At 41.7% G+C, this 26,130-nt stretch overlaps 2 protein-coding genes across 2 annotated transcripts in view; both read right to left on the minus strand.

Annotated features, from left to right (window-relative positions):
- The window catches only part of LOC309703497 (uncharacterized protein), a 66,133-nt gene extending 40,573 nt beyond the window's left edge, over positions 1-25,560 (minus strand). The window contains exon 1 of the mRNA XM_082528370.1: positions 24,682-25,560. Within this exon, the coding sequence (XP_082384496.1) occupies positions 24,682-24,712 (31 nt within the window). The 5' untranslated portion in view covers positions 24,713-25,560. The remainder of the gene's footprint in view (positions 1-24,681) is intronic.
- On the minus strand, positions 870-9,486 carry LOC309703516 (uncharacterized protein). Its single transcript, XM_082528408.1, has 8 exons — positions 9,025-9,486; positions 6,731-7,078; positions 5,972-6,307; positions 5,785-5,895; positions 4,056-4,379; positions 3,160-3,489; positions 1,987-2,295; positions 870-1,880 (listed from the first exon to the last, which is right to left on the minus strand). The coding sequence occupies exons 1-8, from the start codon at positions 9,053-9,055 to the stop codon at positions 1,789-1,791; spliced, it is 1,881 nt and encodes a 626-aa protein (XP_082384534.1). The 5' UTR covers positions 9,056-9,486; the 3' UTR covers positions 870-1,788.
- Positions 25,561-26,130: the final 570 nt, after the last annotated feature.

Raw genomic sequence — 26,130 nt, forward strand, 5'->3', positions numbered from 1 at the left:
TGTGGGGGCGTGGCTAACAGAAAAGTGGATGAACAGGATGGAAAGTATGAGGAAACTGCACTCCTCCTCTTATCAGATAAGTTTGTTGATGTTCTTTTACTAAAATGAAAGAGACTTAGTTTCATCAGACTTTACTTTTTGCCTAATTAGTGGAAGCTAATATTCAGAAGATTGTATTTATAAATATCTGAAACACTGCGTGTGTGAAAAGAGAGGGAGAAAACTGTGAGCTCAGATATTTGCTGATCTTTAAACTTTAAAATCACCACATTCCCACAGACCAATCAGATACAGGATATGAGGAATTATTCACCAGGTGGCCTTTATGACAGGATTCAGCAGCTCTGAGCCTGATACTGAGGTGGAGAAACTCCAACATACCTGATAACCTGTGGAGTGGGAAAAGGAGTACCACGGTACATTTCACCCTTGATTAAAGGCAAATATAACTCTGGATTATTAAGCAGAAGCAGTTAGTTTCTCTTTATTATAAGTAAAAAGAGTAACTGATGAATGTAATGAGAGTTATTTATTTTTATAGGCAGCACATACCGTTTTAATCTGATCCAATTTCTCCTGTTAAATCGGTGTAGAGGAGGAAGATGTTTTTGTCTGTGTGCAAACAACTTCATATGTGTGAGACAGTTTGTTTCTGCAGGCAAAGAGGTGTTTAATGCCCTCAGGACAGAATCAACACAATGACATAGATACCAAAGTTTCCATCTAACTTTTTTAAAATGCCCAAATTTTAATTCTCTGTGATGTTATGAGGTTTAAAAAAAGTCTTAAATCGAACTTTCCTGAAGCCCACATTCAGCCCCAAACACATCAGGAGCATCAGAAACACCACAGAAGAAGAACAACACTGATCAAATGAAACCTTACAAAGTTTTTATTTCACAGTTTATCATTATATAAATACAAAATGTAAAAATATCAGTCTTGACCTCTGTGTGCAGATCCAACCAATAAGCAAAGAGAAACAGTGAACAGCTCATACTGAGTGGAGCTGGTCACAGGTCAGTTTGAGACAAACAACTTTAATACTTTAACACTATGATTGGGTTTATAACTGAAGTGAAGGCACGCTTGTGTTTTTCTTTCATGTAGTAAAATTAATATATTACATGATACAAGATATCTTTTCAAACACATTTTCAAAGTATTTTTTTAAAATCTCAATAATAAATAAACTCAACTGCTGCCAAGAGCATGCAGAAGCACCAGGCGGCAACATAACCATAACTGTGAGGAAGTGTTGGCCAATCAAAAGCCCACAAACAATAACAGGATGCAGACTGACATCTAACAAATAGATAAAGACACACAAACCTCTGAAGGTGCGAGACAAAATCTGTTTCTTTGTCCTCATGTAAATACAGAAAATCTTCTGAATCTGAGAATCTTCACTTAGCAGTTGTAAAAAAAATAAATAAATAAAAACCCTTGGTTGTCAGGGATCCATGTGGATCGCTAATCATGTGGATGAAAGTCCAAAAAGTACCCATGCACATGTGGACATAGCCTGAAAACGCTCCTCTTCCTCAGAGGATCCACCTGTGCTTCCTCTCCTCTCTCCTCCACCTGTTACAGTGAGGGAACGTCCTCCATGATGGAGGAGCTGCTGGAAAGTGCTGAGAGTTTCCTCCAGAGTGAGACCTCTGTCACAGTTCAGAGGATCTACGGCAGCAGAGACCTTCATGGACACTAAAAGTCTCAAACACACAACAACAACATCACACTGACTCCACTCTGACATCACTGATCAATAATCAAAGAACACACAGATCAAACTGATTGATCAGCCATCAGAGGAGTCGGATCAATGGAGCTGCTTCTGTTCCTGATGTCCCCTGTTTGATCCTGGACCTGAACTCTCCCTGCAGAGGAGACACAAGACAGTCAGACAGGAACGAACTAACTAACAAACAAACAAACAAACAAACAAACAAACAAACAAACAAACAAACAAACAAACAAACAAACCTTTGACTCTGAGCTGCACTTTTTTGTATCTGCTGGTTCTCCCGTAGACTTTACATCTGTATGTCCCACTGTCTCTCTCTGTGGGGTGTTTCAGGGTCAGACTGAGGTCTCCAGCTTTCAGCGGGTTGTTATTCATCTCTGTTCGGTCCCTGTAAACCTGGTCCTGTTCTCCAGCCTGGTCTGATAACACGTGGACCTTCCTGTCATGAATGTCCCACCACACCACTTTAGCATCTGCAGGCAGGTCTTTTGTAGTTTGAAAGGGCAGCTGGACAGACTCCGCCCCCTCCTCCACCTCCACCTGACAGACTGAGAGGACAACAAACAACATGAGCTGTGAGGGAAAATTTCTATTTGAGTTGACACTTTAATTCTTCCCTCTCATATGAGATTAATAAAGCTTGGACTTTACTGCCTGTCCATGTCTCAGTGTTTTGTTCTGTTGTTCACAGCTGATGATTACGTGGATGCACAGGTCCTCTACTGAACCTTGTGACACACCATAGGCAAGACAAGCAGTTTACCCTTACTATTTCTGTTATATCCATTCCCTCTTCACCAGAGTTCAGGCACTTTGACATTATTTGTTACACAATGCAGATGACAATCAGTTGTACATCTCTTTTTTTGAAGCCCCAAAATGTTTCTAAGTTAAAGATGTGGAACTGATGCTTACACCATTAAAAGCAGCTGAGAATCTTCTCCAACTGAATAAAGACAAAGCACAAACAGAGTTGAAACTAAGGTAATGGAAATGATATTGTAAGTCCCTTTTCCACATTTTCTAATTTTTCAATCAAGAACCTTTTGTTGACTTTTGATGCTTTTAGTTTGTGTAAATCTGGTTTGCTCTTGCTTTTTTCACTAAAGAAAGATTTCCAAGTAGACTTTCTTTGTGTTGTGCGTCCTTGTCTCGATTATTGTTGTACAACCTCGCTGGGATGACTGCAGATCAGCTTCAGAGTTCACTTTAAGATTGTGCTCTGACAGATTCTCCTTCAGCTTCATGCTGATCGATTTCCAAACTGTTGCTGATCAGGAAGCTCTACCTTTCCTAGCTCACTGAGGAAATCTAGCAGTTAGAAGGACAAAGTATGGCGATAAATTAAGTGTTAAAAAGGTGAAACGTCCATATTATGTACATCACATGTGAAAAACAAAGTATTATCTGACCTCTAACTTTAAGCTCCACCTGTTTCTTCATCAGGGTGTTTCCCTGTCCGTTGTAGACGGTGCAGGTGTAGGTCTTTCCATCCCAGTCAGTGGGGTATGTCAGGGTCAGACTGAGGTCTCCAGTTGTCAGCAGGTTGTTTTTCATCTGTGTTCGATCTTTGTAAAACACAAACTGTTCTTCAAGGTTGTCAGGTCTGTCCTGCCATATGTGAACCTTCCTGTGTGAACTGTCCGTCCACTCCACTTTAGCGTCTTCAGGCAGATTAACTGTGGCTTTGCAGGGCAGCTGGACAGACTGTACACCTGAATCCACCACCTCCACCTGGGGGACTGAAACAACAACAGAGCACTGAGCACAATAAGCATTGCACTGAATAAGTTAAATATTTGCAATTAAAACATGTTTGACTGATTCCCCTGAAGTTGCCTTTGATGTCCAATCAGCAGCAGAGCTGGTTATTTTAGAATAAAAGCTTTATTTGCAGTTATTGAAAGACAATGATACTGCACTTATTATCACAGAGGTGTCCTATGAAACAAGGTCAACATATCCATACTTTCTTTGTTTTAGCTGGATCAACAAAATCTAAAGCCTGTTTTTCTTCACAGCAGTTGCAGGTAAACTGCAGCAACAATGCGACTCAGACAGTTTCTCTGTAACTGCAGGGCTTCCTGCGCTCTGTGTGTATGTGTATATATATATATATATATATACACACACACACACACATATATACATATACATATACACATACATATACACACACATATATACATATACATATACACATACATATACATATACACACACACATAATGAAAATTAGTGTGTAAAAGGTCACAAATTTGGATTATATGAAATATCTGTGAGTTCTGAATATAAACACACGACTAACCTTTGACAATGAGCTCCACTTTCTTGCTCATGATTGGACGATTTCCTTCGTGGCTGTAGATCGAGCAGGTGTAGATGTGTGTGTCTTTGTCTGTGGGGTATTTCAGGGTCAGACAGAAGTCTCCAGGTTTCAGCAGGTTCCTCTTCATCTCTGTTCGGTCTTTGTAAACCTCGTCCTGTTCTCCAACCTGGTCAGACACGTGGACCTTCCTGTTGGAAATGGAATTGTCCGTCCACTCCACTTTAGCATCGTTGGGTAATCTGACCATAGTTTTGCATGGCAGCCGGACAGACTCCTCCCCTGAATCCACCACCACCTTGTAAACTGAGGGGACAACAAAGCACAACATGATGGTCACATGACCTCCCTGTCCCTCCTTGTCTTCTAGTCTCAGTCAGATTGTGTCTCAGTTTGTTCCTGACTCGTTCTTTGGTAACTCGTCTGCAGCGTCCTGTAAAGTGCTGCAGACATGTTGGATGAAGAAGAACAGACAGACTGAGCCTCAGCCTGGGGCTGATGAATACCATGCCTGAAAGACTACTCAGGACTTCTGGGTTTTCATCAGAAGAAGAAAGGAAGACATTTAGAAGGCTTCAAGGCAATGAGAACATGTCAAATCCACTCAACTATCAGCTCTGTCTAAGCTTTGAATTGGATCAGAGTTTAGGTTTTGTTAAAGAGAGAATCAATCTAGACTTCCTGTTTGATGTGCTGGTTTATGCAATTTACACTATAGTGAAATCACATTACCTCTGCCAGCAATGTTGTTGTGTTTAAATTCCACCAAGCCCAAAGCAGCATCAGCAGATTAAAGCAGAAACATGCATATACAATAACACTGCGTACCCTGAGCTTGCTCGGTACAGCTACATCTATCACTACAGCCGTCTTCTTCTGTTTGTCTATCACCACTATGTCCGGTTGGTAAGCCACCAACCTTTTGTCCGTCTGTATCTGGAAGTCCCACAGGATCTTAGCTCGGTCATTCTCCACCACCCTAGGAGAATTTTGACCTCGGAACTTCCAGGTTATACTCGGCACAGATGTTCCTGTACACTATGCCGGCCACTTGGTTATGGCGTTCCATGTATGCCTTGCCTGCTAGCATCTTGCACCCTGCTGTTATGTGCTGGATTGTCTCTGGGGCATCTTTACACAGCCTGCACCTGGGGTCTTGCCTGGTGTGATAGACCCCAGCCTCTATGGATCTTGTGCTCAGAGCTTGTTCCTGTGCTGCCATGATTAGTGCCTCTGTCCAGCTTTGTCCAGCCACTGGTAGGACCTTCTCTATTTGTTATCATCTGACTACATTTTTTGGCAGTTGGTCAAGTCTGTGCGTATTTGGTTGGCAGTTTGCAAGGCCTCAGACATCGACAGCTTGCTGGACTTCTTAGGCACCTTCTTGTAGCACCTTTCTGCAGCTCCGATACTTGGCTAACCTCCCTCCGTGCCACCTTGATCTTGTGGGTAATTCTTTCTCTAATGGTTAAAATTGTATTTGTGAAGAAATTGATGAAGTTATCACCATTAACACTAAATGAATGGTTGTCTCAAGAGTGCTCTGACTTTTTGTCAGATGTCAAAGATTTACGGAGTTCCTTTTTATAGAGCCACAAACCAGTGTTTGATCCCCGGCAGGTGTGTCGCAGAGTGGGGAAAAGAGGTTTGAAAAATGTGCAGACACCTGCTAACGCTCGGCATTATGGGTAGTGTAGTAGAAGACACTCACCTGACATGAAATACTGCCGCAAATGAAAAAATAACAGACCTCCAGAAACCCCAAGAACAACCAGGAGAACCAGGAGACCCACTAAAACTTTGGACCAGGATGGAAATGGTTCTGTGGAGAAGCATAAAAAAAGATTTCTGACCTGTATCTAGAAAACTGACCTCTGACCTCAACTTACAGCACTGACCTTTGACCTGCAGCACTACTTTCTGTCTCAGGATGTCTTTGTCCCTGTAGATGGTGCAGATGTATCGTCCCGTGTCTTTCACTTTGGGGTGTTTCAGGGTCAGACTGAGGTCCCCAGTTCTCAGCAGGTCTTCATTCATCTTCGTTCGGTCCCTGTAAACTTCGTCCTGAGTCATAAGGTCATCATTTCTGTTAGAATACTCATGGACTGTGATGAGTCCGAGGTCAGAGCGAGTCCACTCCACTGTGCTGTCCTCAGGCAGGTCAGATGTTGTTGTGTTGCAGGGCAGGATGACAGACTGTGACCCTTCCCTCACCTTCACCTCCGCCTGCTGGTCTGAGAGGACAAGAAACCAAAGTGTCAACTGTAAAAGTGGCAGCAAAATTCCTCTGAGTGTTTTGTGCTGGGTGATGCATAGAATGTCATTTATTTACATATTTACAGAAATATGTGTGGTAAACACAGCCCTCTGCACACGAGCTGACATGAGTCTGTCACATTTTCCAGAGGCTGCAGCAGTTCTCTGCAGTCATCTCCTGCTTTGTTGTTTGTGTGTCCTCTGAGGTTACATCTGTGCTAAATAATGCTGCGGGTTTCATCTGTATTTTTACAAGACTTTCGGAATTAATTTGCGTCAGTTTGACCTCTGACCTTTGACTAGAGTATTGACCTGTAATTATGGCAGGTGTTGGGCTTGTTGCTGACCTTTGACTAGAGTATTGACCTGTAATTATGGCAGGTGTTGGGCTTGTTGCTGACCTTTGACCTGCAGCTGGATGTCTCTGAGTCTCCGTTCTTTCCCTCCAGCACTGATGGAGCAGGTGTAGTTGCCGCTGTCAGTCTTTGTGGGTTTCCTCAGAGTGAGGCTGAAGTCTTTAATGATGAAAGCGTAACGATTCATTGATGTGCGTCTGCTGTAACGCTGGTTTTGTCCTCTACCATCGTCTCCTCCTTCTCGTCGTTGATGTACAGATTTGGGATCGAGGTCACTGCGAGTCCACATCACTGTGGTGTCCTCAGGTGTAATACCTGAGAACAGACAGGGCAGCAGGACAGACCTTTCCCCCTCATTCACCTCCACCACCACAGCCAGAGCATGCTGGGAAACTGAGGACACACAAAGAGAAACTCAAATCAAATACATGTTGTGGGTTTGACCCAGAGTTTAAATGATGAATGAAAAGTGACATTATAGCCGGAAACCAGATGTACAAACACACAAATGACCAAAACATAAATAAAATCTAGAACTTAATTGCCCTTTATTGTTTCAATTTGTAAATAACTAGAAATTTGTTAATTCAAGCATAATTAGAAATTGATGTAATCTGTGAGTATCAGGCCATTGGTGCACATTCAATTCAGTTCAATTTTATTTATATAGCACCAAATCACAACAAAAGTTGCCTCAAGGCGCTTCATATTGTACAGTAGATACAGAGAAAAACCCAACAATCATATAACAGATTTGATTCTGTAGGAGCCATAACTAAATGTATTGAATTTTTGATGATCACTGGGTTTTCATTTGTTTGGTTGCTATGGTGATGTGTAATGGGAGTCACATGGGTGCTAGCGGTGGCATTAAGAGAGCGTTGTCAGTCTGTCTTTCACTGGTTTGATTTTGACAGAGGGCTGGGTAGCCGTAGTTTTTGTTGACCGCAGCACAACGAGTTTCCCCTTAATTGTTGCGTTAGAGCCTGTGATGTTTTATTGCTCTGTAAACTTTTCAAGCACTTTAATAAACAAGTAAGCAATTCCACCTCTCGCATTATGGCGTAAAGTTGACAGCGCATCAGGCAAATAGGCAAGCTCAGTCCCCGGCCTCTAGCGACTGAGGAAGTCGCTACAGATTCAATGCAGAGAGGTCTATTAACACATAGTGAGTGAGAAAGGTGACTGGAAAGGAAACACTCAGTGCATCATGGGAATCCCCCGGCAGCCTACATCTATTGCAGCATAACTAAGGGAGGATTCAGGGTCACCTGGTCCAGCCCTAACTATATGCTTTAGCAAAAAGGAAAGTTTGAAGCCTAATCTTGAAAGTAGAGATAGTGTCTGTCTCCCGAATCCAAACTGGAAGCTGGTTCCACAGAAGAGGGGCCTGAAAACTGAAGGCTCTCCCTCCCATTCTACTTTTAAATACTCTAGGAACAACAAGTAGGCCTGCAGAGCGAGAGCGAAGTGCTCTAATAGGGTGATATGGTACTACAAGGTCATTAAGATAAGATGGGGCCTGATTATTTAAGACCTTGTATGTGAGGAGCAGGATTTTGAATTCAATTCTGGATTTAACAGGAAGCCAATGAAGGGAAGCCAAAACAGGAGAAATCTGCTCTCTCTTTCTAGTCCCTGTCAGCACTCTTGCTGCAGCATTTTGGATTAGCTGAAGGCTTTTCAGTGAGTTTTTTGGACATCCTGATAATAATGAACAGTCCAACCTGGAAGTAATAAATGCATGAACTAGTTTTTCAGCGTCACTCTGAGACAGGATATTTCTAACTTTAGAGATGTTGCACAAATGGAAGAAAGCAGTCTTACATATTTGTTTAATATGTGCGTTGAAGGACATGTGCTAGTCAAAAATGACTCCACGGTTCCTCACATGCATTTAGGTTTTTAATATATTGTGTAATTAGTATTTTTTCAGGTTTGTCCGCATTTGTAAAATAGTTTTAGATCGCAGGAAAACCACACAGCAGAGCAGAGAAGAAAAGAGGTGTTTGCTTTCTGATGACCGACAGCAACACACTGACCTCGTGTCGTTTTCTCCAAACATTAATAATCACATGCGACTTAACGCTTATCAGCCCTGCACTCATGTCTCATATCAGCGTCGCCCACGCACACTGAGCTACTGTAGCACATAGCTACTGTGGTTAGTTAGTGTCTCTTGCTAGAAACTTTCACCTGAAAGCCCGCAGTCTGTTGGTCCTAGGCCTCTCAGACATCGTTCACACACTCGCTGTTTTCCGGGAATGAGTGAATTTGTGGCGCTGTGCTGTGACTGAGTGCAGGTTAAACAGGTAAACGGAGCTCAGAGAGTTTCTTACCGCTCAGGAGGAGAAACAGCAACATCTTCATCCTCCTTTATAAACCACAGCAGCCACAAAGTCCGGTAACCCCGGATAAAGCAGAGCTCCCACACACGCCTCACTGTTCCTGGAACTTTGTGTTTTGTATGTGAGGGAAACGCCCCGCCTTCCTCCAGCTGTAACTACTGACAGCTGCTGGTGTGTTCCAGGAAAAACACGACAAACAGGATTTGTTTTGCTTCTCAGCACGTAGAACCATCCAAACGCCACAGCATAAGAACACCTTTACTTTTGTTTGTTGCAGCACAGTCACAGACTGAGCACTGCTGTGTGTGGTTTACACAGCGACTCACGCAGCTGATGCAGGCCTGATTCAGAACCGCTCCTTACAATCACTGCTGCCGTCTTTGATGGTTAAGTCCTGTTATGTCATAGGTTAAAACGAACTCTTCAATCTTTTGAGTGCATTTTGTGTAATTTCCCTGTTGTTGTGCGTGTCTGTGGATTCAGAGCATGTCACAATCCACACGACAGGTTCACGCATGTTCCACGTTCACTGTGTCTTTGTGACATCTAGTGGACATTTGAAGATGCTACACAGAACAGTGCAGGGACAAAACCAGTCAGGTAACGTGCTCTAAAAATAAAATAATGCAACACGAAATAGAAAGCATAAATTAACTACAGAGGAAGTCCCGTTACTGTGCAGACAGATGTGGAAAGAAAGCAGTTGGAATAAAGAGCAGACTGGCTACGTTCAATACTGAATAATAAAGGGCTCACATAAAGTTTAAGTTCGATAACAAAGTCTCAGCCACAGGGGTTTCGTCACTACATTTGTGAGAAGCCACTTTATTAGGTACAGCTGTTCAGTTGTAGATGGTTTAAGGCGCCGTTTGTTACTGTATGACACAGTAATACAGTATATGAAGCTATCAGTTCATGCTCTTTAGCTCACTCAGATTATGCAACAGGATAATGATGCAGAAAGCCCACCTCTGAAAATGAACATTTTGCAATGGTGTCGATTAGCACAGACTTTAGTCTGAGACTGATATACTTGGGCGCGACCTTAAACTGCTGGATTAAAACATATTATTGAAATATAAATAAATATAAAAAACATGTTTAAAATGTTCATGCTTGTACTTTCATCATGTTATTCAGACATGTTAACCTGTTGTAACTGTGAAGCTCATCAACTTCACACTTGGCAGAATATCACCCTAACAGTGAAAGACAAGGGAACAGAGGAAGATGAGACAGAAGGAGGAATTGACACTCAGGGAGCCAAACAAATGAGAATACACGAAAATAGGTACAGAAACAGAGACTTTAATGTAAGTCTTCGGTGGTTTCGTGTTAAATGTGTTTCAAAGGCTGTGTGCAGCTAAGACTCATTGGAAAAAAAATAGAGAAAAGGCTGAATAAAAACCAAAGATTCAGAAAAAAAAAACCATAATAGGGCAGCAAAGGTCCAGAAAAACTGCTGCGCTAGTTCACCAGTCCTGTTTACTCTTTATACAAATGACTGTACAAACAGTTACCTAAGTAGCAATGAAATGCATATCAAATAAAAACATGGTAAAAGCACAAAGCCATAAAAGAAATGTATAAAAGAGAAACAGAATAAGTCTACACATCAGGTGCAGCCAAGGCAAACGCACAGTCACCTCTAGATTTTGCACCATTTGATCTTAGTGCTCTAACAAGGATGTACAATCTAAGGAATTCAATAAGGTAGCTTGGCGCTGTGTTGTTGATCATTTTAAAAGTAAGCAGCAGTATTTTAAATTGGATACGGTATTTAATGGGTGCAGTGCAGATCAGCAAGAACAGGGATAATAGAGGCAAACCTCCCAGTTCCAGTCAGAGGGCATGCCTAGCCACAGTTGGTAGAAGCTAGATCTATCTACAGCAGACACTTGTTTATCAAATTTAAGAGCTATCCAGCAACACACCCAAATTGCTAACAGTGTCAGAGATGGAACTGGCAAGGGAACCAAGGGCATCATGAAGTTGGCCGTGAGGGATATTACTATCAAATACCACGATTTCCGTTTTCTTATCATTTAAGAGAGTTTCCTAAGAGCCATTATTTGACCTCACACAAACAGTGCAGAGACAGAGATCATCAGTTAGTTCAAAGTAGATCTGTATATCATCAGCATAACTATGAAAAGCGATATTGTATTTCTGAAAGATCACACCTAGAGGGAGCATGCAACCCCCCTTTTACTTTTCCTGTTAACATCACTGTTTTCAATCTGATTATGTCTTCCTTTCTCCGGATGTAACATGTGTATCTCCCAGTGTTTCCCTCTGTGGGGTTTTTCAGAGTCAGACTGAGGTCTCCAGTTTTCAGCGGGCATTCATCCATCTCTGTTTTATCTCTATAATCCTCATCCTGTTCTTCATGCTGGTCAGATGCATTATGATACACATGAACCTTCCTGTTGTATCTGTCCTTCCACTCCACTTTAGCATCTTCAGGCAGGTTTTCTGTGGTTTTGAAGGGCAGCCGGACAGACTCCGCCGCCATCTTCAGCTCCACCTCACAGACTGAGAGGACAACAAACACAACATGAGCTGTACAGACAGCAGCAGGTTTGTTTTCAGAGTTATAGAGGAAGGTAAAGGATAGAAGCAGATCAGAGCAGAGGACAGAAATCTTTAAAGAGTTTTAGAGCAATTGGAGATGATCAGAGTCTGATGGTGCTGTGGTTTCTTTTAACTTATATCTTTGGTCTATGTGCATCAGAGTAAACTCTCCTGTCACAGCTGGTCTTGGCTCACAGCCAAGGGTTGCCTTTTTTGGCTGGATTTACAGAAAGGAAGACTGAGACACAGTATGGTGTAAGCAAGAAGTGTTTATTTGCCCATATAGCTTTAAGGCCATGACAATCACTGGCAGATTAAGCTTTCTCACAGCACAATCACTCTCCTGTCTAATGACAACTGGCAGCCTTAAATACTCTAGCTGTTAAGGACTAAACCATTATTTTACTGTTAGGTGAGTTTTCTGTTCCACCTCAGACACTTCACACCTCCTCTATTCACCCTGCTCACTCCCCCCCACCCCCAACTGCAGCATCCAATACACACTCAACACAAGGCTCCAGCCTGTCTCTCTCAACCACCCAGGTTAGGAGGGAACTGAGGAGGATTAATGGCAAGAAGGCAGCGGGCCCAGATGGCATCAGCTCGAGGGTCGTCAGGTCCTGCGCGGACCAACTGTGTGGGGTGATGGAGCACCTCTTCAACCTGAGCCTGAGGTTGGGAAGAGTCCCACAGCTCTGGAAAACCTCCTGTGTTGTACCAGTGCCAAAGACTTCACGCCCCAAGGACCTCAACAGCTACAGGCCGGTGGCTCTGACATCCCACCTGATGAAGACCCTGGAGCGGTTGGTCCTGGCTCAGCTTCGGCGCCTAACAAGCTCATCACTGGACCCACTTCAGTTTGCCTACCAGCCTGGCATTGGAGCGGATGATGCCGTCATTCACCTCCTACATCGTTCCCTCGCTCACCTGGAGACCGCTGGAAGCACTGTGAGAATCATGTTCTTTGATTTCTCCAGTGCCTTCAACATCATTCTTCCCTCAGTTCTGAAGGACAAGCTGGAGAACTCTGGAGTGGACCATCACCTCACTACCTGGATCCTGGACTACCTCACCGACCGACCACAGTATGTGAGGACTCAGGGCTGTGTGTCGGACAGGGTCGTCTGCAGTACGGGGGCCCCACAGGGAACGGTTCTGGCTCCGTTCCTCTTCACCATCTACACTGCAGACTTCTCCCACAATTCCACCCAGTGCTTCCTGCAGAAGTTCTCTGATGACTCTGCAATAGTCGGCCTCATCACTGATGGGGACGACAAGGAGTACAGAGGACTGACTCAAGACTTTGTGGACTGGTGCCAGCTGAACTACCTCCAGATCAACGCCAGTAAAACCAAGGAACTGGTGGTAGACTTCCGCAGGCACAAGCATTCTCCACTGCAACCACTGAACATCCAAGGTATGGACATTGAGGCTGTGGACAGCTACAGGTACCTTGGTGTTCATCTGAACAATAGACTGGACTGGACTCATAACTCAGACGCCCTCTACAGGAAAGGGCAGAGCAGGCTGTACCTGCTGCGGAGACTCAGGTCGTTTGGAGTGGAGGGCCCACTCCTGAAGACCTTCTATGACTCTGTTGTGGCTTCTGCTATCTTTTATGGCGTGGTCTGCTGGGGCGGCAGCATCTCTGCTGGGGACAGGAAGAGACTGAACAGGGTGATCCGAAGGGCCAGCTCTATTCTAGGATGCCCTCTGGACCCAGTGGAGGTGGTGAGTGACAGGAGAACGGCGGCTAAGCTGTCATCCCTGTTGGACAACATCTCCCACCCCATGCAGCAGACTGTGACAGCACTGAGCAGCTCCTTCAGTGGGAGACTGCGGCACCCACGGTGTGGGACGGAGAGATTTCGCAGGTCTTTCCTCCCCACTGCTGTCAGACTCCATAATAAAGACTTTAACTGATCAAGCACACACATCCATACATATGCAATAATACTAAGTGCAATAATCCTTTCTGTCATCGTTGTATTTTTACTCAGTTGTATATAGTATTTGTATTTGTATTCTATTTTTATCTTATTGTATATTTATTTTATTTTATTCTACTGTATATAGTATTTTATTTTATTCTGTACAGTTGTGTACTGTATTTATTCTTATTGTATTCTAATTTTTGCCTCATAACTTTTGCACTCTCCACTTCCTGCTGTGACAAAACAAATTTCCCACGTGTGGGACTAATAAAGGTTATCTTATCTTATCTTTTAATTTCTGAACTTCCATTCTACAATAAACTATTTTAATAAATAAATATATACATACATTCTACCATTATCATCTGATCAAATATTTTATACAGGGCTCTAGATTAACTTTTTGCCATGGTTGCACTGGTGTGCCTAACTTTTTTTCTTAGGTGCACCAGCACAAAAGTTAGGTGCACCCAAATTTTTCAACCACATTGCTTAAAACCGCAGTTCTACAAGAAAGAATAACTTTATTTATCCCGAGGGGAATTCTTTGGTCATGTACATGCTCAAAGCAGCAGGAGAGACAGAGGAACAGATGAATAAGATATACAATATATACAATAAGAATAGTAGTATACAGTAATATACAGTAGGATAGTGCAAGACATCGTATCAAATAACTAATGCACAAAGATTCCCCACAGTCCCTAACACACACACACACACACACACACACACACACACACACACACACACACACACACACACACTGCAGCACTGACCTCTGACTTTCAGCTCCACTTGTTTCATCAGCAGGATGTTTCCCTCCCTGCTGTAGACGGTGCAGGTGTAGGCGTTTGTGTCCCAGTCTGTGGGGTATTTCAGGGTCAGACTGAGGTCTCCAGTTTCCAGCAGGTCTTCATTCATCTTCGTTCGGTCTCTGTAAACCTGGTGCTGTTCTTCAGGCTGGTCAGACACTTCTGGATATACATGGACCTTCCTGATGTTTCTGTCCTTCCACTCCACTTTATCCTCTTCAGACAGGTTAACTCTGGTTTTGAAGGGCAGCTTGGCAGACTCCGCCTTTGAATCAGCCACCACCTGGTGGACTGAGAGGACAACAAAGCACAACATGAGTTGTTTGACTAGTTTCAGTCTGAAATATGTCCGACTTCTCCACTGAACAAAGACAGTGCTGCATTTCTTCTCTGTCCAGTCAGTGGCAGAGATAACCATTTGCTAAAAGAAGTGTTATTGTCACATGTCCAGACTCAAAGCTTTACTTGCTGTCTTCGAAAGAGAATCAAGAACTTGTTCCATGAAGGGTGTCCTATGAAAGAAGTTAAACATATTTAGACTTTCAAGTTCAATTTCCCTTTATGGGATGAAATGTTTCTCTTAGCCCAAGTAAGTGCAAAATTGTCAAAGTGAAAACCACTCAATATAACAAAACAATAGACAATGCAAGGTGATAAAATGCAAGCAATTTTTTTGAGATTGATTTTCAATCTGAAAAATAATCAAGTGTCCAAAACCTCTGGTATGACCCTGTCTGGATTATGACTCTGATACTGGATATTGGACTCAGAGTAGCAGAACAGTAGCAGAGTAGCTGCCGACTAGCCAAGAAGCTGGCTAGTCGGCAGTAGGGCTGGGTATCATCACTGATTTCTATAATCGATTTGATTCTGGTTCGTTTCAATTCAATTTTGACTCAAACAGTCAGAAATAGTATAATTTGTCATCTTTAAGCACAGACAGTGTGTCCATGTATGTGCCGTCTGCACTTTGTGTTTACTTGTTTGTATGGAATCCGCTTACCTGCTCTCATTTGCTGTTTTAGCTGTTTGGTGGTTTGTGAAACCACCAAACAGCTAAAACAGCAGTGTGAGCTTTAAGCTGAGATTCTGGCGTTTCTGGTAAAATACATTCATATTTAAAAACCAATCCTGGATTTTACTGAATCGATATTGTGATATTCAAACTAAAATCAATTTTAAGCTGACAAGTTCACAGCTAACTGAGCTTGTTCACCAGATAACGTTGGGCCTACGAGGACACAGATGAGGAAGCTGACAATAGTCTTTCAGAAAAAGTCTTTTTTATATCTGCTGTTGGGATGTAATAGAAAAGTATATTGGACTTTGTTAAGTTAAAGTTGCTCTGTATTAAAAATGTGAGGAAGAAGAAGCAGATAGCGTACCTGGAGAGCAGGATTGCAGACTTGGAACAACGCACCAGGACAAACAATGTCATTGTTTCACCAACACCAACAAGAACCCAGCAGTGATCTTAAGGTTTGTAAACAGGAAGCTAAATGGATCTCATGTCTTCATGAATATATATGTAACAAATGCAATGTTGGCATAGCCAAGAAAGCCTCAAGAAACTGGGTAAAATTCAAAGCACTGCAAACTAAAACTAAGCTAAATGTAACACTGGAAGATGTGGAAAAATACCAGTGAGCAACATGAACTGGACTATAAACAAGGTGACACGTATCCACACTTAAAGCACACAATTAAAATAAGTGATCTGGACAAAATAGCTGCATCACTCAGACGATTGCTGAATATAATCAACTCCAACTTAAAACATTTGAATATGAATCACAATATATCAGGTTTTAAAAACATCTAAGAATTAGGGATGCAGTCTTCAGATCAGGGACTAAAGCAGGCCTCAGACTGCCAAGAACTGACCTCTCCCAAACTCACCTGAAGCATGAAGACTAAGCTGGTGTAATGGAAATCTGAAATAGACTGAGCTACACACAAAAAACCCATTCCCTTTCAGGGCTCTAGAGTGTGATCAATTTGTTCACATATGCGACTTAATTTCTCAGTGGTGCAACTAAAAGAAAATCGTAGGTCGACCAGCCTTTTGAGTAAAAAAAAAAAAAGGAAAAGAAAAAAAGTTTTTTTTAAAGTCTCAGCAACTCTGAAAAATCTCCATGTGGTCAACAACAAACACACATTATGCCCCTATCGTGGTCTAAACCAATCAAATGTAGTCAGGGGTGGGACCTCTCTGATTGGTCGTGGTTCAGATAGTCCTGTCAGCCTACATGTTTGAAAGTGCAGGCGGATAGACAGAGGTGAGTAGTAAGCTGGGTTTCAATAATTGATTTAAAATTATTTTAGCTTGAATAAAGCAATATTAATTCATTAAATCCTGAATTCATTTTTTTCAATGTAAATTAATTTTGCCAGAAGCTCTGGGAGCTCACAAAACTATTTCAACAACCACCAAAATAGCTAAAACAGTAAATGAGAGCAGGTAAACAGATTCTACACAAAGACAAACACAGAGCTTTCTGGCATGTTTGTGCCATCGGGGCTAAAAGTCTAAAGGCTAAAGGCTAAAAGCAGCATCAGGTAATGTTCATATGTTGATTCATGTTTTTCTTCAGTCTTTGTTCTTCTGCAGAATATTTTTAAGGCGGTTATCTGTTATAAAGCTGGCAACATGATGCACTGCATTTACTATGGTGAGTGTGGAAAGACCATGGCCGGCAATACTGCATTTGTGACTGCTGCTAATACGATACACAGTGTATCCAGAATGCTGTGATAAAGGCCCAAGTGTCCCCTCTTCCCACTGCCTTTAAGCGTCAGACGATGATTAAGTTTATCATTGTCTACAATATTGCCAAAGAGTGCCAAAGCACTTTAAGCACAACCACTTTTTCAGTAACTTATCTTTCTTGTAGAAATGTTCTTCAAATAAAGAACTTTGTGTTGACAAGATTGTTAGTTAATCATTTACAAATCAATATTGTCTGTATGGATGGCAATTTCCCCCTGAAAAAGTGCAAATGTGAAAATGCGGTGTTAATTGATGTGGTTGAAAAATCTGGGTGCACCGAAGCAAAAGGTTATTCAACAGCCATTGCTTTATATGGCTTTAATATGGCTTTAATATGGCTTTAATATGGCTTTAATATGGCTTTATATGGCTTTATATGGCTTTAATATGGCTTTATATGGCTTTAATATGGCTTTATATGGCTTTAATATGGCTTTAATATGGCTTTAATATGGCTTTAATATGGCTTTCCAAAACGGTCGGATAAAATGTTTTTAGTATCATCAGTAACTGACCCATTATTTTTAGTTGTTGTATTGCAATAACTCTCATTGCTGCATTTCTAGTTAAAAAATTTTAAAAAATTGTTTACAAAGGTCAAAAATGAGTATGATTTCAAATCCAAGGCAAAACTATGTACGCACTGACCTCTGACTTTAAGCTCCACTTGTTTCATCAGCAGGATGTTTCCCTCCCTGCTGTAAACGGTGCAGGTGTAGGTGTTTGTGTCCCACTCTGTGGGGTATTTCAGGGTCAGACTGAGGTCTCCAGTTTTCAGCAGGTCTTCATTCATCTCTGTCCGGTCTCTGTAATCCTGGTGCTGTTCTTCAGGCTGTTCAAAGCCGTTCTGATACACATGGACCTTCTTGTTGTTCTCCGTCCACTCCACTATAAGGTCTTTTTTTATCAGACGAACTCTGATTTTGCAGATCAGCTGGACAGACTCCACCCCTGAATCCACCTCCACCTGGGGGACTGAGAGGACAACAAAGCACAACATGAGCTGTACAGGCAGCAGCAGGTTTTTCTTCCTCACCAGTTGCAGGTAGATTACAGCAGAAGCTTTCTGCATTTTGGAGTGGAGAAAGATTACACACTCCTGGGCAAGTGAGGCTGGTGATACTTCTTTTATCACATCCTACTTATGTCTTTTCTGCTGTGGCTTCAATCAATAAAAAAAAATATAGAACAAAGTTGGACATTGAAAATCAGAGTGACTCAGAGTGACAGTCTTAAAACTCCACCCCCAGGTTTCAGAAGATCTGCAGCAACAAGCAGGCTCACACCAGTCTTTCTAACACTTCCTGTTGTTTAACAAGTATCCTCTAACTTTAGAGAGAGATGATTTTCACAAACAAGGGTGATGTGCAGTGTCAGTAGAAGCATAGCAGAATACAAGTGCATGCATGAGAGGCAGACAGGTGGAAAGGTGAACATGGAAGTAGCAGAAGTAGTGCAAGTAGATGAGTTTAACTACCTGGAGTCAGCCCTTGAAAGGAATGGACAGTGCAAAGGGAGGTGATAAAGGAGAATGCAGGCGGGGTGGATTGGGTGGAGATCAATATCAAAGGTGATTTGTGACAGAAGGAGAACAGCAAGACTGTTAGGGGTGGATGCTGGAAGAGGGGGAGATGTAGGAAGATAACCTGCTGTGGCAACCTTTAAAATGAGCAGCCAAATGAAGACAAAGTAATCTAATCTAGGTAATTAATTAACGTGTATAGCCTCAGTATATTCATTCAGCGAAAAAGATCTGGCACAGACACAAAATGCCTCATTTAACTGAGAGTCAAAGTGAACAAAGGCAGTTTGATGGCACGACTTGGTCTCAATATAAAGATTCCTGCAGAAGCACAACATTTTCCCCATTATCATCAGTGAATGGTCACAAGTTAATATTATATGAAATACAAGTGAAAACTAAGTACACACTGACCTCTGACTTTAAGCTCCACGTGTGTGTCGTGTGTGTCATTCAGGAGTTTTTCTCCCTCCTTGTTGTAGACGGTGCAGGTGTAGGTGCCTCTGTCCTTGTTTGTGGGGTATTTCAGGATGAGACTGAGGTCTCCAGTTTTTAGCGGGTTGCGCTTCATCTCTGTTCGCTCCCTGTATGCTGGGCTTTGGTCTTCAATCCTATCACGACCATTCTGGTGCACATGGACTTTGTTGTTGTATCTGTCCTTCCATTCCACTTTAGCATCTTCAGGTATTTTTTTTGTTTTGGTTTTGAAAGGCAGCTTTACAGACTCCACCCCTGACTTCACCTCCACCTGACAGTCTGACAGGACAACAAACAACATGAACTGTACAAACAGCAGCAGCAAGTTTTCAGAGTTTTAAAGAAAGCTGAAGGACAGGAATTGTTTCAGCCTCTGGACTTTTGAGTGACCGTTAAGGAGCCACCAGGGGACACTTGTTAGCCATTAGTGTGTCTGGCACGAGAGACTCACCTGACATGAAATAGGGTTTTACACTATATATGAGACTGAGACCCACAAAAAACAGCAGAACAAGAAGAACTACGACAGCTGTGGCCCAAAGTGGAAGTTTTTCTGTGGAGAAACAAAAAATAAATGCATAAATAAATTATGACCTTTGAATTCTGAAGTTAATCTGAGCCACTGTCCACCAGCTCTGACCTCTGACATAGTGCAGCTCTACTTTCTGTCTCAGGATGTCTTTGTCCCTGTAGATGGTGCAGATGTATCTCCCACTGTCTCTCTCTGTGGGCTGTTTCAGGGTCAGACTGAAGTCTCCAGTTTTCAGCAGGTCTTCATTCATTTCCATTCGGTCTCTGTAAAACTTGTCCTGTTTCATAAGTTTGCCACCTTTGTTTGAATACTCGTGAACTATCACGAGTTCTGGGTCAGAGCGAGTCCACTCCACTCTGGTGTCCTCAGGCAGGTCAGGTTCAGTTTTGCAGGGCAGGATGACAGACGCTGAGCCTTCCTCCACCTTCACCTCCATGGGGTGATCTGAAAGGACAAGAAACCACAATATCAAATACAGGACCAATAGCAGTCACACTCATGGCAAATGACAAGTTTCTGCATTTCTGACCTCTGATTTTACAAATGTGGATCACTACTCTTTGCTTTGAGTGATAACTAAACTGGAATTTATGAACTGGTGCTACAGCTACAGACAATTGAGGGATCATAATGAATGTTTCAGTGTTTTAAAAGAAATCTTGAATTTTTCCTCATGGACAATATGTAAAAAGTCTACTGAGATTTGTCTCCCTGAGAAGAGAAGACAACTCTGCAGACCTAAAAGAATGTAATGCCATATACCACAGAGGCTGTATCAATAAGATCTTATTTGAGTTCACTTTCTTGCTCATGTTTTGTTGTTTCATCTTAAGGTTAGGTCCATTGTAAATCTTTCTGTTAGGTTAATCAAGACTTTCAGAAAAAACTTGGCTTTTCTTCTTGCTTAAAGCACTTTGAATCACCTTGTTGTTGAATTGTGCTATACAAATAAACTTGCCTTGCCTTGCCTTGCCTTGCTTTTGGGACTATTTGAGCTTTATCTACTGTACTGACTTTTACTCTTTCATAACAGCAGATTTGACCTTTGACGTGCAGCTGGATGTCACTCAGTCTATGTTCTTCTCCTCCAGCACTGATGGAACAGGTGTAAATACCGCTGTCAGTCAGTTTGGGTTTCCTCAGAGTGAGACTGAAGTCTTTTGTGTTTAGTGCATAACGACTCATTGATGTGCGCCCAGTGTAGCGCTGGTTTTGCCCTTTAAGATCGTCTCCTCCTTTTCCTTGTAGGTGGACAGATTTGGGATTGAGGTCACTGCAAGTCCACATCACTGTGGGATTGTCCTCGGGTATAGAACCTTTGTAAACATAGGGCAAGAGGACAGAATTCTCCCCCTCATATACCTCCACCACCACAGCCAGAGCATGCTGGGAAACTGTGAAGACACAAAAACAGAAATCAAAGGAATGTTTGGGTTTGGTTTAGTGTTGAAATAATAGATGACAAGTAACATTATCTTTAGGGAACATTTTACAAAGAATGTTAATCTTTACATATTTAAATAGAGTGAAAAGGCTGCTGTGTCTGAAGGACCTCTCGATGTATCAAGAACAGTTTAATGCTCCTCAGCACAGATTATCCAAGTGTCCTTTTCTGTCCTGAATGGATGAACACATTCTCCCAAAACACTCCTAAGGAAGAATTTGGGTTAGGTCCCAGCTGCAAAAATGGACCACTAGGAGCAGAAATAGCTTTAAATGATCAACTAAAAATATTCCAACAGGCAGAGATGTAGTCAGTGTTGGGGAGTAATGGAATACATGTACTGGCTTGACACATTTAAAATACACAATATGAGAAACTCTATTCCGTTACAGTTAACGTTTAAATAGGTGGTAATCAGTTATCAGGTAACAAGTTCGGGCGCAGGTTTAGCTCAGTTGGATGAGCATGTCTTCAGGATCTCCAAGTATTAACATGCTGTTTTTAGACTTGGTGGATAGCATTAACAACCTGTTAGCTGCAAATAATCATGTGCAGTTTCACATGATTATTAACAGACAAAAAGAAAACATATTACTGATACAAAAATAGTTTTCTAAACAAGATCGCTGCAAAAAGTGCAGCCTTACCTAATGTCCACCCTACTGTTACTCATTTTATATTATGATTTAGGCTTAGAGTACTACCGTATCAAAAGATGGCAGCTGAGCTGGTTCATGCATCTTACAAGGATGCCTCCAAACTGAGGTTTTTCTAGGCATGTCCTAATGGAGGAGGACCAGGGCAGAACTAGGACTCGCAGCTTCAGTTAAGAGTGAGAAGAAAATAAAAATGCGTTCACGTTTGCAGTTTTGTCTTGTTCTACAATATTTGAAATTTTAAAAAACAAACACTACATTTTTGGAAATATTAATGGGTTTTTTCTTATTTGTTTGTTTGTTTGTTTGTTTAGCCCAGGACTCTGCAGTCTATTTACACCTACAGGCCAGTGGACACTCTTTCAATGATGATGATGTCCACATCCTGGACAGGGAGGAACGCTGGTTTGAGCGCAGAGTCAAGGAGGCCAATTACGTGAAAAGGGAAAGACCATCTCTGAATCAAGGAGGGGGCCTAAGGGTACATCTTTCGCCATCTTACAATGCTGTGATTGCAGCCATTCCCCAACTCTGAATGCTACTCATGGCCTTTGATCAGTGGGTTTTGGTCAGTGGTTGTTGGTCATGAGATTTTGCATAATTAAGATTAACGAACTGACCTCCCAGCCCATTGTTCCTCAGTGGGCTGGTTTCAGTCATTATGCAAATGTACTGGTTGGGGAAATAAGATTGAGGAAACCTGCAGTCAGCTGAGACCAGTGTTGGTCAAGTTACTTGAAAAAAGTAATCAGTAACTAATTACTGATTACTTCCCCCAAAAAGTAATCCCGTTACTTTACTGATTACTTATTTTCAAAAGTAATTAATTACTTAGTTACTTAGTTACTTTTTAAAAACACGATTTACAACCTGAAGAGGTGATAAAGCGATAGATCTTTCAGCCCAATTCTACTTTTTCTGCATAATCCATCATACAAAATGTAATCAAATGGAAAAGTCTCTTTTTAAAACTTTTATAGTTTTATTAATTTTAATCTTTTAACTTTATGCATCAAGCAAAAATTTAATTATATGCAACATTCTCTGACTGGAAGAAATTTGTTTAATATTTAAACCTATTTTCTGCACATTCCAGCACATAAAATATTTTTTTTTGTGTTTACACTCAGTCTTTCAAATAGATGCAAGTAAAACACAGCAGAAAATAAATAAAATCAAAGACTCAGCGGTCCTGTTGCTCTATTTTCACCTGTAAAGCAGGAGTTGGGTAGGCGGAGGTTTACCCTGGTGCAGGTGTGCCGCAGCGGTCAGTGGAAGGATACGGCAGTTTCTCTGTGAGTTTCCCATTACGTCGTAGCTACTCGGAGCTTGCTTGGAAGTTTAGGGGTTTTTTCGCTGTAAAAAGATGTTTTCTTCCCACGCACGATGGACGCTAATGTTTTTGTCACTTTTTATGGAATCAAACTCAAAGTAAGGTCAGTACTTCCACACTTTAAACGCTGCACGCTCATACTCTCTCCCGTACTCGATATGTGATCCATTGTTGATCTGCACACAGCTGTTGTCATGACCGTCGCACTCGCTTACGTCACTGTCATGAGACATTCTCGCAAAAAAATCACGGTTTTAGTAACACAGTAACGCAGCGTTCCTACGGGAAAGTAAAGGTAATCTAATTACCGTTTTTGCAATAGTAATCCCTTTCTTTACTCGTTACTTGAAAAAAGTAATCGGATTACAGTAACGCGTTACTTGTAACGCGTTACTTGTAACGCGTTACTGCCCATCTCTGGCTGAGACTGAAGAAGTCACTTGGATGAGTGACGAAACGTTTCTCCCACAAAACGCTACGTCCAGATGAACAGAATCAACTTTTGGAGATTTACTTTCCTGGATGATTAAGAATGCATCAAGATGCCTTTAAAGGGATTTTAAAGTTTATCCTGATTTCATTATTTATGTCTGTTCTTATATAGCAGCCTTTATTATGAGCATTACTTTTGTTCTGTGTCATTTGGAACAGTGTCAAAGTAGTATTTACTGTAAATCACTGGTATGTAACACCGAAATAACTCATGTGGTCAAGTATCTTCTGTCACTGTCTGTTTATGTTTGACTTCAGGAGGCAGACCATAAACAACCCCATGAAATTGTTAATCAAACTCTCTTTTCGGCTCTTTTCACCAGTAATCAATTCAGTAATTATTAATTTGTATTCTATATTATATTATCTGACTTTTTGACCGAGCCCAGACACAAATCTGCAAGTGTGTCCACGACTCTCCAACATACTTTTAAGTGAAGTTTAGTCTGCACTGGGTTTTTGTTGTCGCTTTGTTTTAGACTGTTACTGTTTCTGACTTCCTGCCCAGCTAAACTATGCACGTTGACGGTGCTTCTTTGAAAAAGATTTTTACTTAAACAACTTAGTTTTATTTTCTGGGAAGTTAGTGAAACGCTGCGGTGAAATCAAACTTTTCAGAGGGAATCAGTTCCGGTTACCGCATCAGTGGTAGTTTGCGAGATTAAACAGGAAATAAACAATCCTCACAGTTCTGAACAAAAAAAAAGAAAAGCTTTCGATTTTAACATTCCAGTCAGTCACACTTTGGTAACAATAGCAGATATAGATGGCCACTTCATTGCATGTTCCTGTCACCTGTCTGAGAATGATGTTGTGATATAAAGGATTATCGGACCTGTCAATAAAGCCTTTTATCTCAGATCTGCAGCCATGACCTGTGTCACCGAGCTAGCTTAGCACGGCTAGTTAGCCTCTCCCAGGCTCAAACTTTCAACACAAAGTCGGTCCAGACTTTCTCACACCACCCCTCGCTCTCTTACAAATAAAGCCATCATTACATCGGTAATTTCACACACTGCGTGTATATACCTGTGCGATAAAACTTCGGTCTGAGTGCAAGATAAACATTGTTTACATAAAGTATATAAGAGTTTCTTACCGCTCGTGAGGAGCAGGAGCAACAGCAGCATCTTCAATCTCCTGCAAGAAACAGCAACCAGTTAAATCCAAATACTTCTCATTGTTGCTCTTAATATTTGGGGATTTATATCTCATTTGGAGCCGTCGATAAAAGACAGTGGAGGGAGTAACACCAGCTATACTGTTTACTTTCGGTTTCACGTGAACAACTCTTCACCCTCCTGCCCTCTGGGAGGCGCTACAGGAGCCTCCGGACTAAGACCACCAGGTACCGGAACAGCTTCTTCCCCACAGCTGTCAGACTCCTGAACTCTGCCTCCTGACATCTGACCCACGTTAAACTCATGGACTGGACATACACACACCCACAATGGACAACTGTACCCTCAAACACACAATAATAACATGGACTGAACCACCACTCACAACCACTAGCACTTTATATAGCCTCTGTAGAAACTATCTACACCCTCACTTATCTTAACTGCACTACTGTATAGCTCTGTGTAAATAATCATTCTGTACATTCAATAATCTTTAATCCTACAACTGTTTACAACTTGCATAGTTCCCATTTCTGTATAGCTGTATATCTCAGATTTCTGTAAAGTTATTTATTTCATATTCTGTATAGTTTTTCATATTTATATCCTGTTCATAGCCTGTACATAGCTTGTACTCACTACAGCCTGTACATACTTAGTTATAGAATATTCACAACATACTTCATACCGTGTACATTATAACATACCATAATAGACCCATTTCTGTAATATACTTACATATCTATACTATTGCTAATATATATTGTAATATATCTATATCACTAAAGCACTTCTGGATGGATGCAAACTGCATTTCGTTGCCCTGTACCTGTGCATGTGCAATGACAATAAAGTTGAATTCTATTCTATTCTATTCTAACAACAGTGTCCTGTCTTCCAGGTTAACTGGTTATTACTTTCACTGGCATATGTATTATGCCAGAGGTATAATATTATGTATTATACCTCTTATCTCCAAACTAAACTCTCAGCGCCCTGAACTTGTTTATTGATTAAACTTACGATAAAACATTACAAATACACTTACTCAACAGTGGCGTGTTGTAATGCAGTGTATCGCCGCATGGTGGCGTCTCTTGTGTCATGACTGGTAGGTTACCCTCTTTTTTATTCTTCTTCGTTGTGTACGCGGACTAGTGTGCTCTCGTGTGTGGTAGAGCTGGCGCTTTTATTTTTGATATTTGAAATAAATGAGTACTTGTGGAAAGTTAGAAGTTGTTGCTCATTCGCTATCCACCTGCACACATCTGCAGCTGGCGTCGTCTCCACCGCACGTTACAAAGTGTGACTTTCACCAGGTAACGTGGACATTTTTCCTGAATCAGCAGTAGGCGTGTTCAGGTAAAATGAGGGTTCAGAGCTTATCGCTGGTGTCATGAGGAAAATGTCGGCTCATTATTTAC

This window comes from Aulonocara stuartgranti, assembly GCF_965226115.1.
Source record: "Aulonocara stuartgranti genome assembly, chromosome: 3".
Taxonomy (NCBI): domain Eukaryota; kingdom Metazoa; phylum Chordata; class Actinopteri; order Cichliformes; family Cichlidae; genus Aulonocara; species Aulonocara stuartgranti.

Coding starts and splice junctions, on each gene's coding strand:
- LOC309703516 (XM_082528408.1), bottom strand. CDS start 9,055: ATGAAGATGTTGCTGTTTCTCCTCCTGAGCG. Junction 7,079..9,024: donor GCTGTTTCTCCTCCTGAGCG/GTAAGAAACTCT, acceptor GTGTGTCCTCAG/TTTCCCAGCATGCTCTGGCT. Junction 1,881..1,986: donor AGTGCAGCTCAGAGTCAAAG/GTTTGTTTGTTT, acceptor TCTCCTCTGCAG/GGAGAGTTCAGGTCCAGGAT.